This window comes from Haliaeetus leucocephalus, unplaced genomic scaffold, assembly GCF_000737465.1.
Source record: "Haliaeetus leucocephalus isolate CR32 unplaced genomic scaffold, Haliaeetus_leucocephalus-4.0 Scaffold92, whole genome shotgun sequence".
Taxonomy (NCBI): Eukaryota; Metazoa; Chordata; class Aves; order Accipitriformes; family Accipitridae; genus Haliaeetus; species Haliaeetus leucocephalus.
In genome coordinates, this window is record NW_010972528.1 from 16,560,486 (window position 1) to 16,576,570 (window position 16,085).

Sequence of the window (16,085 nt, forward strand, 5' to 3'; positions counted from 1 at the left end):
AAAACCTGAAAACAGCTGTGAAAGTAATAAGCACTTTTAGTGATATAATACGTTTGTGCTTAGAAAATTCGAGTTGGTTTCTGCTGTTCTACAGTGCATAAGTAATCCATCAGTGTATGAAAGGCCAGAAATATGTAACACAAGCAGGTTAATACTTTTCACTTCCTAATTCCACAGAACACTTTTGTTCACTTACGTGATGATCTTGCTATGTTTACTGTAGTGGAAGGGAAGAAGTTTTTCTTCTGGACTCCCTTTTAGTTTACATTCAAACTGCCTGTGACATAGGGCTCAAGGAAGGCTGGACTCATGACAGTTTTAAATCACTACTCAAGCACATGTGAAGATGTTTTAGAATCTCGGGGCCTCCAAAGTTGTTCTATTGGTGGAGAGAAAGGAAGAAATGATTTTGAAGAAACCAAACGTGAGTGAACCCTGTGGGCTTTTACATTGAGGACTAAGCTGTTGCAAAGAAAGACAGTATCACTGCATTTCAAATGTGTTACAACTGACAGATCCAAGGTATCCTGGAGAGTTTGGAAGAAGGTGGAGAAGCTGAAGAAAACTTGCTCTTGTCTGAAATGTTTTTGAATTTCTTCTTGTGTATTCAAACTTTCTTATATTTGAAATAAAGGAATGTTTTAAAACATATAAATGCATGATGCAAATTCTTTACAAAATGTCCCCCAATGATAAATGGACTCCATGCTGTGCTCTTTATTTAAACAAGAAATCACTGAACTACTTTTCCACTCAATGAATCTCTTTCTCTATTTTACAGAGGAGGTTGCACCGTTTGACAGAGCCATACACTCATCTGGTGTATGTTGACACAATGTTGGCATTAACTGATCGATGCTAACTGCTCGTTAATTGAGACCATTAGCTGAAAATCTGGCCCAAAATTCAGTGATAGTAGTTGACTGCAGATAGACAAGAATGAGTATTGAATTGAACAGTCATCATGGAAGGTGAAGAATGAAACTGATTGCTAATTTCTGAGTCTTTATGAAAAACATGCTGTAAGTAAAGGGCTGAAGAGTTTTAAATGTCTGTAGCAAATCCCATGTACTTGTGGCTCTCTTGTTAGTTCTGCTACCAGTCCTTTAGATTAGCTGCTGATGTAGAGAGCTGTGCCATAATGTTTATCCTTATGTATGTCTTAAACAGGATTTTCATTTTTGAGTGTCAGATTGGAGCTCATTCAGCTAGAGCAAGAGTACTCGGTCTCAGGACAGTCTTGCGTCTTGAGATTTCCAGAGCAATCACTTGAAATTTATTTTAGTTTTGTAAACATTTGCTCAACATTGTATTGTATAGAGTATTTAAATACACTGACTGCTCTTCCAAAGTGTATGTTATTTAAGCATGTTCTTCTGTCACATTTGGGGGAAATATCTATCTTATTCTTTGTAATTGGCCGTCCTTGATGCTCAAGTATATTGTCCTATGCTGTTTTTCTAATGTAGTTGTTCCTACTTCAAAAAACCTGCTAGTATGTAATGTGATTTTCTATAAGAAGATACTCAAGTTTTGCAGCTTTTTTTGAGCTGCTTACTTTGAAATCTGAAAACTGAAGCACAGAACAATAATACACTGAGGCTGGGCACAGTTTTCTTCAGCCACGTACGCCCTTTGCCAGCCATTGCAGCTAGGCAGAATGTAAATGGCAGTAGTTCTTGTTGGCAGTAGGCTGTGCTATCTGTTTTAGCTGGCTTAAATAGCTCTGCAGCTGGAATACCCTAGCTGTATAGTACAGGGAAGATTCACCACTGGAGGATATGATTTGTTTCCTGGAAAAGAAAATAGTATCATTGCTGTTAATGTTTCTTCATTGTGAAAGGGCTGTGTCGCCTTAAGGGAGCACATTGGTGGCTGCAGTCTCAGACTAAGTGAACCAAAGATTTCATTAAAACTTCTTTTGAAATTCACAGAGTTGCTCTTGTAGAGTTAAGGTTGCTCTGGTTCCTTAATTATGCATGTCCTTAACATAGCTATTTAGGTTTCTCTACTTAACCCCACTGTGGTGATAGTGTTTATTTTAAGGTTTTATTGTTGTTTGGATGTTTATGATGTTTGTGCTTTAACTTTGGTGTATGAAACCACATTCAATGTGGATTTTGATTCAATGTAGTTTTTATAGATAGGCAAGGTTTTTCTTTATAGAGTTTAAATAGTTTTTTTTACTCTAAATACTCAATCCCTGTGTTAGGCTGAGGTTTTAAAATTTACTGTATATTGAAAACATGGCTACATTTTGCTGAAGAACAAATGTTGTTGGCAAACAAGTTAATACAGTGAATCTGTTAAAAAAAGTTTTCTACCCTGCTAGAAGCTTTTCCCAATCTGTTTAAGCTATGTGACACTGAGGGAGGAAAGGAGCATTAATTTTTGCAGAAGAAACAAAGAGCTAATGCAGTAAAAGGACTTGAATACTGAGGTGCTTCCAAACTCCTCCTTCAGGTGTTTCAGAAGCTGCGTTCTTCTAAGCTCCTGCATTGTTGTTTCTTAAACTGTAGGTACTTAATTGTACTGCTTAATGAGGATTTTCAGGTCTACGAAGCTTTATTTTAAGGACATATATAAAAATACTGCATTCTCGAGAGTGGCAAGTTGGTAGGTAGATCATACTTAAACCCCAGTGTGCTCTATGAAGAAGACATTGTGTTATCTCTTCTTGATATATTTCATCTGGTAGATGGTCTGAAAAGATGCCTTATGAATTATGCTCCACGTAAAGTGATGGGAAGGTCAAGTAGTAATAGTTATATACAATCCCTACCTACAGCCAGTAATTCAGTAGTTGAATTGGAACCTCTGTGTGATTTGGGGTACCTGGATATGTTTTTCTCCTTTTGCCTAAATCTAGCTGTCCTAAATACAGTGCGAAAGTGTTCATGAATGAGTTAGTTTAAAATACATCTGATGGGGAGACACATCAGCACTTGACCTTGGGCAGTATTTTGAATGGAAGGATGGACTGCTGCTTAAAAATCCTCTGAAAAAAGTTCTTTTAAGCACATAATTTCATGGAAAGATCCAGAACTTGATTGCCTAAGGGTGAAGAATCATCCTTTGGTAGCCCAGAAAAGAGTGAGTATGTCCTGAAGAGGATTGTTTAACGCTGATCTCCAAGTTTGCACAGAAAAATCAAGGTGGTATAAAAATTAACTAAATTTGCGGCATGTAACTCACATGGTTAAATTTTAATCTTTCTCAGTTTAATTTATAATGAGAATCAAGTTATTAACCGTAACAGAGAATGGCATGGAATTTATTGTTTTGCACAGTGTGACATGGGGTAGAGTTAGCAAAACGTCATCACGCTTAGCTAATTAAACTGGCCGTCAGCTCTAGATCTTTGTATAACAGTAGAAAAACTGTATTCCCAGGCATCCCAACTAGTTTTTAATAATATGGTAAGCTGGTCGAAATAAGTGTGTGTTTGCTGCAAAACAAGAAGCATACAGCTAGCTAATAGTACTCTGGTACAACATGTCTTACATTAGTTACATGACAAATTCTAGTTAAATACGCTTGAAGTGGAATTAGGAACAGGGGAAATCTTTGCATATGCTGTAGCTGAATTCATGTGCATGCAATGAATTACCCAGGTAATTAAAGTTGCTTGGTACAATGAATGGCTTTAAAAGAGATACAAGAAAACTGCTTGGGCTTAAATACCTTAAGTATGTAATTGCAGAAAATGTTATAAATTCGTCTTTGTGTCTGTTGTTTCTATAATGTAAGTTATGTCTTGTGCAGTAACTGGATTTTGTTGCTCCAGGGTGTTTTGGAAGTGAGACAGCCCATCTTAATAGGCTTTTTGGTAAACAGTTTTAAAAAGGAAAACGTGAATGTGCTTTAAATATCATAAAGCTAAAACAAATACCTCTTCTCTTTGACTTCTTTGCATACTCAAATTGCTGGGCATTTCAGTTTGATTCTTCATTTTCTAGTTTAAGCTTGTCTAATTGGAACTCATTAAGCTACATTACGCCTTTTTCAGGTAGGTGGAAGTTACTGTCGTTGTCACAGTTCTCCATGGCGATAGGCACCCAGTGATAGTATTGAATACATCACAAATAAGTCGTAGCTCACCCTGATAGCAACGCAGTTTCTGGCTCAGTTCTCTGCACTTCATGGGCTTTCTGCACTCCTAAGAACTCATCATCTCCTGGTGTAAATTCTCACAGATTTTTTCCAATTAAATGAAGTTTATCTTGGACCAACTTCTGTGCAGCTTTTCATTAATGGATTGAACAGTGAAACAGAGTACACTTCCAAAGCTTGCAGATGATGTCAAGGTGGAAAGAATTGCAGCTCTTGGTGGACAGTTTCATAATTTGGACTGATCTTATTAAATTGCAGTACAGTCCTAAATTAACAAGCTGGAATTAATCTGAAATCTGAAGTCTCCTTTTAGAAAGGAGAAATGAAGTGCCCAAATTCAGAATGCGGAAGAAATGATTAACAGTATTGCAAAAAATGTTGTGTACAGTCATTTAGAAATTCACTGTGAAACTTTGTTCTATGCATGAAAGAAAAAAAACCTGGGATATAGATTCATGCTGCACTTCAACTGCAGCAAAGTGTGAACTGTCTGTCCACTTGTTTCAGATTTAGAAAGAATGTGCTTGCAGATTAAGTCATATCAGTGAGTAATGCAAAAGAGGGAATTTTTCATGGATTACTTTTTCTCTGTATCATCCGGTACATCCAGTGACCCTTTTAGCCCCGTGATACTATAACCAATATATTGAAGCTGCATGGTATTTGATTGATTATTCATAATGAGAACAATTGTGAAAAATTGTTCTCCATATATCAGTTGATGATGGGACAAAAAGTGAGTTGACTTTGCACAGAAGACTTAAGGAAAACTTTAGCAAAGATTTTAAAGTGCGTGGATAAAAACCCCACACATATAGATTACAGATCTCCTTCGACAAAATCTTGTTTTCTAAGAATGAGCTTGACAGTCCCCTCCTGGGAATGGTTTTACGCTTGGATAGTTCTCTGATCCCTGGTATTGTGCAGCAGTGTTCTACAGATGGGGTGATGTTTGGATTGGAAAAAGGAGTAGTTGTCTCTATGTGGTTTTTATTCTTATTCCCTCACACATCCCGTTGGATGATCCCCCTGCCACAGGTGGTCCTCAGATTGCTGAATCAAAGGCTACTTGTGCATCTAAAGAGCCAAGAGCTCTGTTTTAGAATACTCTGTCACTTTTAGTGTGATGTCGCCGGGCATAATAGTCCTGCAGTCTCACTGTATGGCTCATTCTTCACAGTCAAACAAGGAGTAAGTATTATCCTGCTTTTTTAACACCTGAAGACATTGAGGCAGAGAAATTGTGTCAGCTTTTTGAAGATCGCAAGTCTATTTTGCACAAAACTGATAAAATTATTGTCCCAAAGACCTGCTCAAATTGAGGTGTCTACCTTTTTTCATATGTGCTCTTAAAAGCTGGGTCCTGGTGACTATCAAACAGGTAGTCAGACTGCAGGTAGTGTTAGTGTACTTAAGTGCGTGACTCACCTTTTCAGGTACTTTTATAGCTCTCTTTTGTTACTGAGATCTATTTCTGACTAGGAAAATGTTTTATCATAGGTTTTGAAACTGCAAAGTCTCTTGCACTACATGGGGCATATGTTATCCTGGCCTGCAGAAATACGTCAAGAGGCAATGATGCTGTACAACGCATTCTTGTGGAATGGGTAAGTGAATGTATATAGTGTTCAACACTAAGCTATGTTTTTCAAGACATGCAGTCTTTTGTGCAGTATAAGCAGTTAAATAGATATTACATTGCCATGCGAGAATCTAAGGAAGAAGGCATTTGTCTTATTTTGTAATATCCTGTTCAGTCACTGGCATATGAGTGATAGAGATTTTTCATTTCATATGATCGTATTGGACTGCAAGGCTTGACATGCTGTTATCCATGTTACACCCAGATGCTTTGTAAGGGTGAAAATGTTTGAAAGAACCACTGAGGCATGTTTCATAGTTCATAGGACAGGACATTTCCAGAACCAAAGTTTGTAACTAACTGAAGGAGAATGTACACACTTGGATGTTAGAGACAGCCACTATTTTATCCATAGTTTTTATACTATGAGAGATTTCAGAGTATCATTTTTACCCTTTTCAAAACAAAAAATGTTTCCCTCCTCTTCTTTCCTAGTCTGTCAGGCCCAACAACACTGCTGCCAGGTGGTCTGTCTCAATGTTGTTTTTTTTTCCCCCCCTTCCTGTTTCTTCCCTCTTTCTTTCATTTTTCTTCCATTTTGTCATGCAAATACAAGCTCTTCAGTACTGTCTATTCCCTTGTTTCTCTTTGACGCCTAACTTTCCCCCATTCCCTTTTTTTTTTGCTTTTTTTGGATCTTCTAAGGCCCTTATTAAAATTTATTCAGTATTCTTAATTTATTCCTCCCACAATCATTTACTTGCTAGTAAGGATTGCAGGCTACTTTTGTCTGAGCTTGCTATGACTGCTGACTTCCAGGAGATAATCTGTTGACACAGTCCTATACACTTTACTTGAGTAATAAACCGTAGGATCAGATTCTCGGAATTTTATTTCTTTCCTGCTAAAATTAGCGATGAGTGTTTTAGCTTTATTTCCCAAGCTCTGAAAATATTTCAACTGCTCCCGGATGATATGGGAGAGCACTCAGTAGTATTAATATTTACACGTAAGTAGTCTACAGATAATTATAATATTTATTAGTGCAAAACAAACAGTGCTTATTTACAAGTAAGTATTTCCAAATAAGTGATGCTTATAATATTGCTAATTTTTGTAACTGTGACTTTCTTCCAGAAACAGTCTTTGGATTTAGGCCTTTTTCTCTTGCCCATATGAAATTAATGATTTGCAATAAAGGATTGAGAGGGAAAAATGTCTTCCTTTCCCCTTCAATACTTCACTTTAAAGTTCTCTTTTTGTTTTTATTTCAACAGCATGGAATTCCAAGAGAATTCCAACTGGGGCAAGCGTAGCGTGTGTTACTTAAAGTTCATCTTTCCATTCTCTTTCAATAGAACTGGATTTGGTGATGTTCTGCCTTTCAAATTTAGTAGTCCCAGTCCCGCTAAATATGGCTATACATATGTTTTTTATGTAACTAAAATAAGGCAGTACTGAGTAACTTATTTTAAAAATATCCCATTGCCCCCTTAATCTAAGCATATCTCTGAGCACGTTGAAGGCAATGGGAGTTCAGGAGTACTTGTCTTAATACCTATATTATCTCACCAAAAGTTAATGAATTGTTAATTGAATGAAGATCGCTGAAGGTCAAATTACTTCAGAAACACTACATTTATTTACTAACAGTTTTCAATTTCTAATTGTTCAGAAAAGAATCTCATCTGTAAACTGGGTAGCTGGAAAACCTTCAATGCATCTTTGTAATGGCTTTGTTGTTGTTTATTGAGAGGGACTAATTAACTTTGATTATTGCACTAATATTATGGCACTTTGACAGTCCCTCAGATTTATGACTCTGGGAAAATAAACAAATGAAATGCAGGTGCTGGAGCAGAAAGAATAAGTTATTACTGAACTTTAATTACTTGGAGTGTGTAACCAGGAGAGAATTAGTTGATGAATTACAAGATGCTTAAAATTTACATCAAATTGTAAGCAATCTTGAGGAAAACAAACACAAAAACCTGCTCCAAAGTCAGTTACTGAAAACAAAGAGACAAAGATTAATTTGAATGATTGATACTAATATTAAAATATTGATGTAAAATATTAATTTTTAGCTTATCGGTGTAGCTACAGAGCAGGAAGTTGTTAATTGAAAATTCTTTCCTAAAATGAAAGAGTTTAAGAAAAGTGTCAAACAACCTCTGCATATGGTTCAGATGAATTCTCAATATGTAGCTGCAACTATCCTGTTATAAAGAACTTCAAAGCATCCACAGTATTTTGTCTCCTTTGTAGCTAGGGAAAGCAAAATTATTGAAAAGAAATTGGTTTACTTTTCAATTTGGAACCAATTTTAAAAAAAATACAGCTGTTTAGGATGCAGCCTTACAAAGCCTCATGTTCATGTTACTCAGGTAGTATTTTTGGCAACAACAGTGCTACCTACTTGTTTTATGTTTTCTTGTAAATTTTTGAGGTTAAGTCTCTGAGCTGCACTATAAATACTGTCTTCCTCTGATATTTTGAGGGGTGGAAATTTGGTAAATATGTTCCTACTCTTCAACTGAATGTCCAAACCCCATTTTCTTCTAATTTGCATGAACTATGCTTTCATAATGAAAAAAGTCTTTGCCATATTGGATTCTAGTGTGTTTACATGTCATAATGTTGGTAATATGTACCATGTTGGTAATAAAATTGGTATTTCTATAATATGTATATTACCAAAAGCAAAGTGTATCCTGTGCTAGCTTTTCTCTGCGACAGTATGCTTTAGTACTCAAGGTTTAAATGTCAGACAAAGAATATTTCCTTGTTCATTCTTTTTGTTGTCTGATGAAAAAGAGAGTTCTGCTTATTTTGCAAGAGGACAAAATAATTAAAAATTTATAAAGAAACAACTGTTGTTATTTCAAGTTTTGATACAGTTATCTAATTGATGCTCTGTATTAACTAAAGCCTGAAATATATTTGGAAAAATATGTAGTTAATAAAAAAAACAAAAACCCAAACCCAACCACCACCAAACCACAACAAAACAAAAAATCCCAAAATCAAACCTACAGCAGCATTTGAAAATAAAGTACAGCATATGTAACAGTTTTTAGGAAAACCATCCAGCATGTTCCCTTAGGAAGTCTGTTTGTGATATCCTTTTCTGGAATGCCATAAACTGTATGTCTGCACAAAGGCAGCTCTTCTTTGGGCCTGTTGTACTTCTAAATAAATTCCAAGGCAAAATCCCAGTTTCAATCTACTTTTAGTGAAAGCTGAAAATCAAGTTTATAAAGAGAAAATGGGACAGCTAATGGCTTGGGAAAATCCAATTGTTGTTTCCTGGAGAAAACAGGAAGAATAATGGGAGAAAAGAAGAATTTTCAGATTAGCTGTCATTACATTTGAAAAACAAATTCAAACTGATCTTAATTGGCTGTTGGAGACAAATCTAGAAAATTTGTTTTTAACAATTTATGTCTGAAGAGCTGTTTTATAGAGAGTTTGAGCCATTTGAGTAGGGATTACCTGTGCAAACTTGCTAATTACTTTAGAAAACTGACATTTGTTTGCAACCTGCATTATTCCAGTTATTTTCTTTCTGAACTACAGCAGATTTTTGCTAATATTGCAAATAGAGGGTAATTGCCTTATGGAAAGTATTGTGACAAGTTTTAATGTGACTTGCCTAGCTAGTCTGTCAAATACAATTTTTATAGAGGTATAGTTGATTATAGTCATACAATCTAATGCTTTATATACATACATAGAAAGGAAGAGAAAGTATGCAAAAGAAGCAGATAAAAAGAGAGATCAGCATAGCTTCACATTTGATATCTCGAAAAAGAATGTTGTTCATGCACGATGACATTCAATATCAATTTAAAACTGTTTGATAATTTCTTGCTTGGAAAAGAGGAAATTAGAATTCTAGAGTTATGATTCATTTTAATCAGAAAGAAATTGTCAAACATAAATCTCTCCTTGAGTAGTGAAAAGGCCTGAAAGCAGCCAAGAAAAAATATCAATACTTTGCAAAGGAGGAATGATTGTTCCAATTCGTAGCTTAATTGACTTTAAGGCTTAATGAAAAACACTACAGTGCTGTTTGTACACATAGTTGCTCTGACGAACACTGAAATCTATGCTCCAGGAAGAGAAGCTAGGTAATTTATTTTACATTATTATTGATATAATTTTCTAATTGAGTATGAGCAGAATGTTTGGATAAGGCTGCATAGCTCCAGATGTTAGCGGTATTCTCAAGAAAATACTTAAGAATATGAATGAATAAAATATTTCATAAATCACAGCTTTTCTTGCCAAGAAGCTCTCACTTATTCCTGTCAAATAGTCTTTGAAGTAAATATTAAAAGATAAATCGTAAGTTTAATATTTCATAAAAAGTATAATGTTTCTTTTGTAATTATTCCTCAGTGTTAAGCCTACAGCTACATCAAGGATTAGATTAAACTGTAAAAAGAAAATTTGGGTTTGCTTTATATGTAGAAACTTACAAGGTAGAGATGTGACAAGAGAAGAGAGGATGGCTATGAAGAAAATGAAGAAAATAAACATGACTCCTTGCTGTATTCCTTTCCCCCAACGTATTCTCCACCTAAGGAGTGATTTATATTCTTGCTGGTTAAGTAACTGAATGAAATTAAAACCTGATAAGTGAGTCTTTGTATTCCAGCTGTAATCTTGTAAAGTGCAGAGAGATGAGAAGCAAACTGAGCACGTTTACACAGAACATGGGCAACAGTTTTCATGTGTCGACTATGTGTGTTTCCTTCTCAAGGGAGGGGGACTGATTTCCCACGTAGTGTTTCGTCTCCACTGGTGTCCTTGGTTCACGACTTTTTGTGTATGTATGTGGAATACAGCACAGCTCTGTAAAATATTCTTCTGTCTTAGTTTCTTGATACTAACGGATGCTAATCTTGATACAGAAGATAAAATTTCCTTTTCTATCTGTTGGATGTCAATTTTGTGAGCTTTTTCTGTAAATCGGTCAGATTATTAATACAGGAATTACATACCAAGACTATGTAAGACTACATTAGAACCAGCACAATAAATTGTTCTTGGAATTAACTTACGTGAATAATTCAGGGAGGACAACTCATCATGATTAGTGGCAGATTTTCATTTATGGAGAAAACTGAAGAATGTGTAAAAGATGGCTTTGGAGATGTAGTAAGTACTCAATGAAGCCACAGTCTGTTAGTACAGAATTAAAGAGTTTCAAAGTGGTGCTAAATAAAAGCTGTTAAAAAGCAATCTCTTAAAAATAGAAAGTATTTCAGAATATCATGCTGGTAAAGCACATGCATTTCTGTGAAAATATTATTTCCAATATTGTATTGTTATTTTATAATAAAGAATTGCATTGTTTTAAAGCATGGTGTTCTAAAACTATGTATGATTGGCTTACATGCCATCAGTGTGTAATACACAGTTAGAAAAGCCTGCAAGGTATAGACATATTTCATCTTCCAGTGCTCTGAATAGTGACCATGCTGAAGAATCAAGATAAAAGGAGTTATCCAAACTTCGCTATGGGGAAGAGGCCTTGCAGGAAGAGGCAGTATCTTGTATTAAGCTAACTGGTAATGCAAAAAAAAAAAAAAAATTCTCTGTCAGCTTGTCTCAGTTGCAGCCATAGACACTCAAAATAAAGCATTATTGCCACTGCTGAGTATAATGCTTTTTCTTCTTTTTAAGGGTGTGATCCCGATCTTTCTGAAGTGAACGAATCTTTTAATTAACTGTAATTGCAATGGAATTCCACTTTATGTTACTAGTGGAGAATTGGTAGTATAAGCCAGTACTGGTGCTAGTAAAAACTGATTGAGACCAGTACGAGAGTATGACCAGACTTTGGCCATAATGTTAAAAAATTCAGTAAATTGCTGTGAGTAATCTGCTCAGCTGAGACACCTTAAGAGAGTGATGTGCACTGCGAAGTTATTTTCCAAATACAGATGGACAGTGAATTGTTAAATAATGGTAGACGTAGTTTTTCAGCAGTAGCAGCATGCATATGCAGCATTAAGAAAAATTAAATGTAGTACAGTCTGCTAATACACTCTGTTAATATAAGAAGTTGGAAAGCAGTTGCTTTTGTATTTTGAAGGCTTCTGATACATTCTGAGGCAGCAGTTTCTTCCAGTTTGCAGGCTTGTATATTGGGATGGTAACTGTCCACATGGACGTGTCTCAACACGTCAGAGCTATTGATCTTGTTATCAGTGAGAAATCTGTGATCTTCAAGTTCTTCTGCCAGATTCATCTTTAAAAACAGTTATGAATCAGTGAATGTAGCCACTGACAAAAGCCAAGAGGCTTTTTAATGATTTGCAAGGAAATTTGTGCTTAACCCCCCCTCCACCCTGCCCCAAAGTTAAAAACATTAAACAGTTTAACCAACATTTACATGGATGAATTGTTGAGATCTATTTTTTGTACACTGTAAACATATGGCATGAATTTGCTCTCATTACAGATGCTGAGAAAAGGGAAAGGCAAATATTTATATTACATTGATGTTTTACAGTAAAAACACTGTTCAGTTTGTTTATACAGTTCCACTGTTACAGTTTTTATGGTTAGTAATGAAACCACTGTAAAACAGAGTCTGAATTATACAGCAGATGTGTTAAGCCCCTAACTTTCAGGGTTGGGCATCCTTCTGAATACTGATATCATTTAGTTAGAGAGTTGATGTACTGGCTACAGCTGAACTGTTTCATGCCTACATCTTCATCTGTAGTTAGCTCTGCATGGTTACTGTACTAAAGATAGAGTTTTATTATCAAGATAAATACATTGATATTGAAGTAATTACATTTATGAAATATAAAGCCAGACAGTGTGAATGAGTGCAGGAGGCTTTAAAGGATTTGGTGGGCATTTTCCAAGCATTTAGGGCCTCATGTGGCTTATATTTCCAATAAATAGCAATAAATGAAAAATGTTTAATTAATTTGATGTACGTTTTATTTCTCAATACAGTTCTCTAGAAAATATTTTTATTCTGGTTCAGTTCATAGCTGGGATTCAAAATAAAGTGAAGGCTAAATGTGAAAGCGGATAAAAAGGAAAATACTTCTTAAAAATGTGGCTATATTTTAGCTTTTATCTACTTGAAAAGGACTACAGATATATTGAGTCAGGTTTGGGTTTTTTTTTTTTTTTTTTTTGCTGTACTGCACTCAGTGAAAGACAGAATTTTGGTTACATAAAGCAAAGATCATTAATATTAATTCTTTGTATGCATGTGACAATTTACAGGAAAAATGCATGGTAAAAATAGCTTAGGTCCCTGGCCAAGGCTTTTCAATTCTTGACTCTGCAGAGATTTACTTTTTATGATACTTTATGCTCACTAACCTGCATAGTCACATTGACTTCCATTGTAGTAGTAGCGAGCAAAGAAATCAGTACCCAGTGTTCTCAGAACTCATGTATTTAATAAATGAGGATTAAGGAAATAGACATAAACATTTTGTACTGTTGTTGTTTTTATTTTGTTGTTAAGTTTTGGGGTTATGTTGTTGGCACGTCTTTAACTAGAGAATGCTTTTTAATGGTGATAATATAGGTAATAAATGCAGGAGAAAGTTTAGTAATGTCTAGTAAGGTAGAAGGGAATTTGAAGTGGTTTAGCATCGTGGAATTTTTACATGTGTAGGAAATAACATTTAAAAAGGTCTGGTAACATGAATGAAGGAACTACTCTGTAAAAGGCAGAAATCTTTGTTTTCCTTCCTCTTTTTCCTGGATATGAGGAAAACCCATATAATGAGGCATGTTGAAATAAATTGGCACTTCTTTACAAACATAGATAAGGCAAGCAGAAAGATTTGTACTAATAATGAAAAATTGGTTGCTGGTGAAGGAGAATGGTGCAACAGATTAGCATTATGGCTAGGAGAGATGATGGTACTTAAGAAGAATGGGTAAGTGAAGATTGCTTTTATCACAATACTAGGGAAAAGGCTGTGATATCATTTGAGCAGAGTGTCCATTGCTGTTTGTAAGCTATTCTGATCAAGCAGTTCACTGTAGCCACATCAAATCATGGAAGAGCTTCTGCAGTTGTTACTGCCTGTTTCATCCATCCCTAGGACAAGCCAAGATGCCAAAGAAAGGGTTTCTTGCTGAAAGAAGCACATGAGGACTGTTTGGAGGGGGGGAGGAAAAAAAAAAAGTCCTGCAGGGGCACAGACTGTCACAGATTTGAATTCCACAAGACCCTGCTGACCTGGCAAGTACAGACTTTTTGTCACGATGGCAACTATTATTTAGTCTGAAGATGTTCTTTCCTTCAGAATGGCCAGAGTTTATTAACTGTGGAGGAATAGAACCAGAGTGTTCTTAATTTTTTTTTTTTTTGGGGGGGGGGGGCAAAAAAAAATTTTTTGCAGTGGTTTGGTCACTTTATCTCCTTTTGGTTTTGTGCCTTGTACAAGAGATTCATTATTCCTAAAAATATGCTTGAATAAGGTGGTGAATAAATGGTCTGGGAACATATGGTTTACCCTATGTTCTGTCTTTAATTTTGGATTTCTAGGCTGGATTGGAACTTTGTGCTAGTGTATGAATTCATAATGCTGTAGACAGCTGATAGAAACCAACAGAGTGCTCTCTAGCTATGAGATTGCAAAGGTTTTAACATAGTGAATTTGCCATGATTTCCTCCAGTAAAGACAAAGTTGTCTTTTGAGTTGACTAAATTACTTCTGTTTTGATAATTCTGTTCACCTTCCAACATCTGCTGCACATATATGTATGTATATATAAAAATCTAAAATGTAATTTTGAAAGAAGTCACAGTATCTTACCATTCCTTAATTTTTTTCCTTCAGTCAGCAGAATTTTTACATAGAAATGTTGAGGTGATCTTTTTAGTGATCTGTTTCTTTAGCACAGCACTGCTGTTCTTAATCTGGAAATGTGAGTCAGAAAATCCCTACCATGCCTAAAGCTTTGTAATAATATTACTTAAATGCAGTATGAGCTTTTTAACAAAAAATTTTAAGACACCCCTCCCCCAACCAGAAACAAACCCCAGAATAACCCATTTAAAACTGCACTTCATGCTTAGTCTTCAATTAAATGGCAGTAGGAAATCCCGTTTGCTCAATAATATTAAAAACCTGTCTGTAGATGCCTATCTTTAGAAAAAAGTAGCCTTTGTATGTTGAGTTTAACTTATAGGGCGCAGAGAAGTTTGGTTTTCACTGATACTTTACATATACTGGTGTAACTTGGGTTTGATCTTCTTCTGAACCTTTTTTTCTCAGAATCTATTTTCTAAAACTATTTCGTGTTGTTGACATTGAAAACTTATTTATTATAGTCCAGGTAGATGCGTTCTTACATAGACTGAGTTCTGCTATCACCGGATTTCTGGTTGTCAGTTCTGCGAGAGGAGAGGAGATGGGGAATTAAAGTGGCTGGATATAATTTTTTTTTAACCACCTTCACAATTAATCTGATTGTAACATAAGCTTGTAATATATTCCATTAATGAAGAAGACAAGCTTAGCTTATGGTAAATACAGTACTAAGTGTTTATAGTGCATTTCATATTTTACATGATTCCCTTTATAATTCTGCTTATCTTTTCATTCTAATTCCCTAAAGGATGTATAAAAGAACCCCTAAAGAGAGTAATTACTGCTCTATTCCTTAACCAAGGCTCCTTTTGCAAAAAGAAATCTGAGCTGCTTTTTAAAGAAGGCAGTTTTAAATAAAAATGCAAATAAGCTGCTTTGTAACCACATTAATTACCCACCTAGCCTCTTATTACCGTGTTTGTATTGTTTGCAAACACTATTTACAGTCGTGGGGAAATTACCATTCCTGGGCCGGAGGAAGGCTGTTGTTGGTAGGTTGTGCTTTGGAACCAATTAGAGTGAACCTTGTCTCCAGCGGGGCTCGTGGGAGAAGGCATAGCCTTGCAATGTCAAATAACGGCATTAACTCAGACTGCACAGGCACTGTGTTGTAATTATATTATTGGTCCTCTTTTGCTTCTGCAATGAGTTTCATTCTCTGCATTTTAAAACTAACAGGCAGCATTGTGTCTCGCTAATGATTTAATATGTACTGTGATAATTTTTTATGAAAGTCCTGGTGAAATCCGGTGGGTCATTTTTGTCCCCAGATTGGTTCTTTGCTTTAATTTTATAAAAAGTAAACAAAAAACCTAATGCTTACGTTCAACATCTCATAGATTTCCATGTAATTGATTTTTCACAGTAAAAAAATAACTTTATTAGTTTATTTCATTATCAGAAGTGAACAGGATGGAGTATCTGCTAGTACGAGTTGTAAACAGTATGTTAGCTGACAATAATTGAGTGGTCGTAGGTCTATCAACACTTTGAAGAAACTGCTTCATAGTAAAATG

The 16,085-nt window shown here is 35.5% G+C and overlaps 1 protein-coding gene across 1 annotated transcript in view; it reads left to right on the forward strand.

Moving 5' to 3' along the window:
• The window catches only part of WWOX (WW domain containing oxidoreductase), a 536,469-nt gene that overhangs the window by 24,550 nt on the left and 495,834 nt on the right, over positions 1-16,085 (forward strand). The window contains exon 5 of the mRNA XM_010585166.1: positions 5,614-5,720. Within this exon, the coding sequence (XP_010583468.1) occupies positions 5,614-5,720 (107 nt within the window). The remainder of the gene's footprint in view (positions 1-5,613; positions 5,721-16,085) is intronic.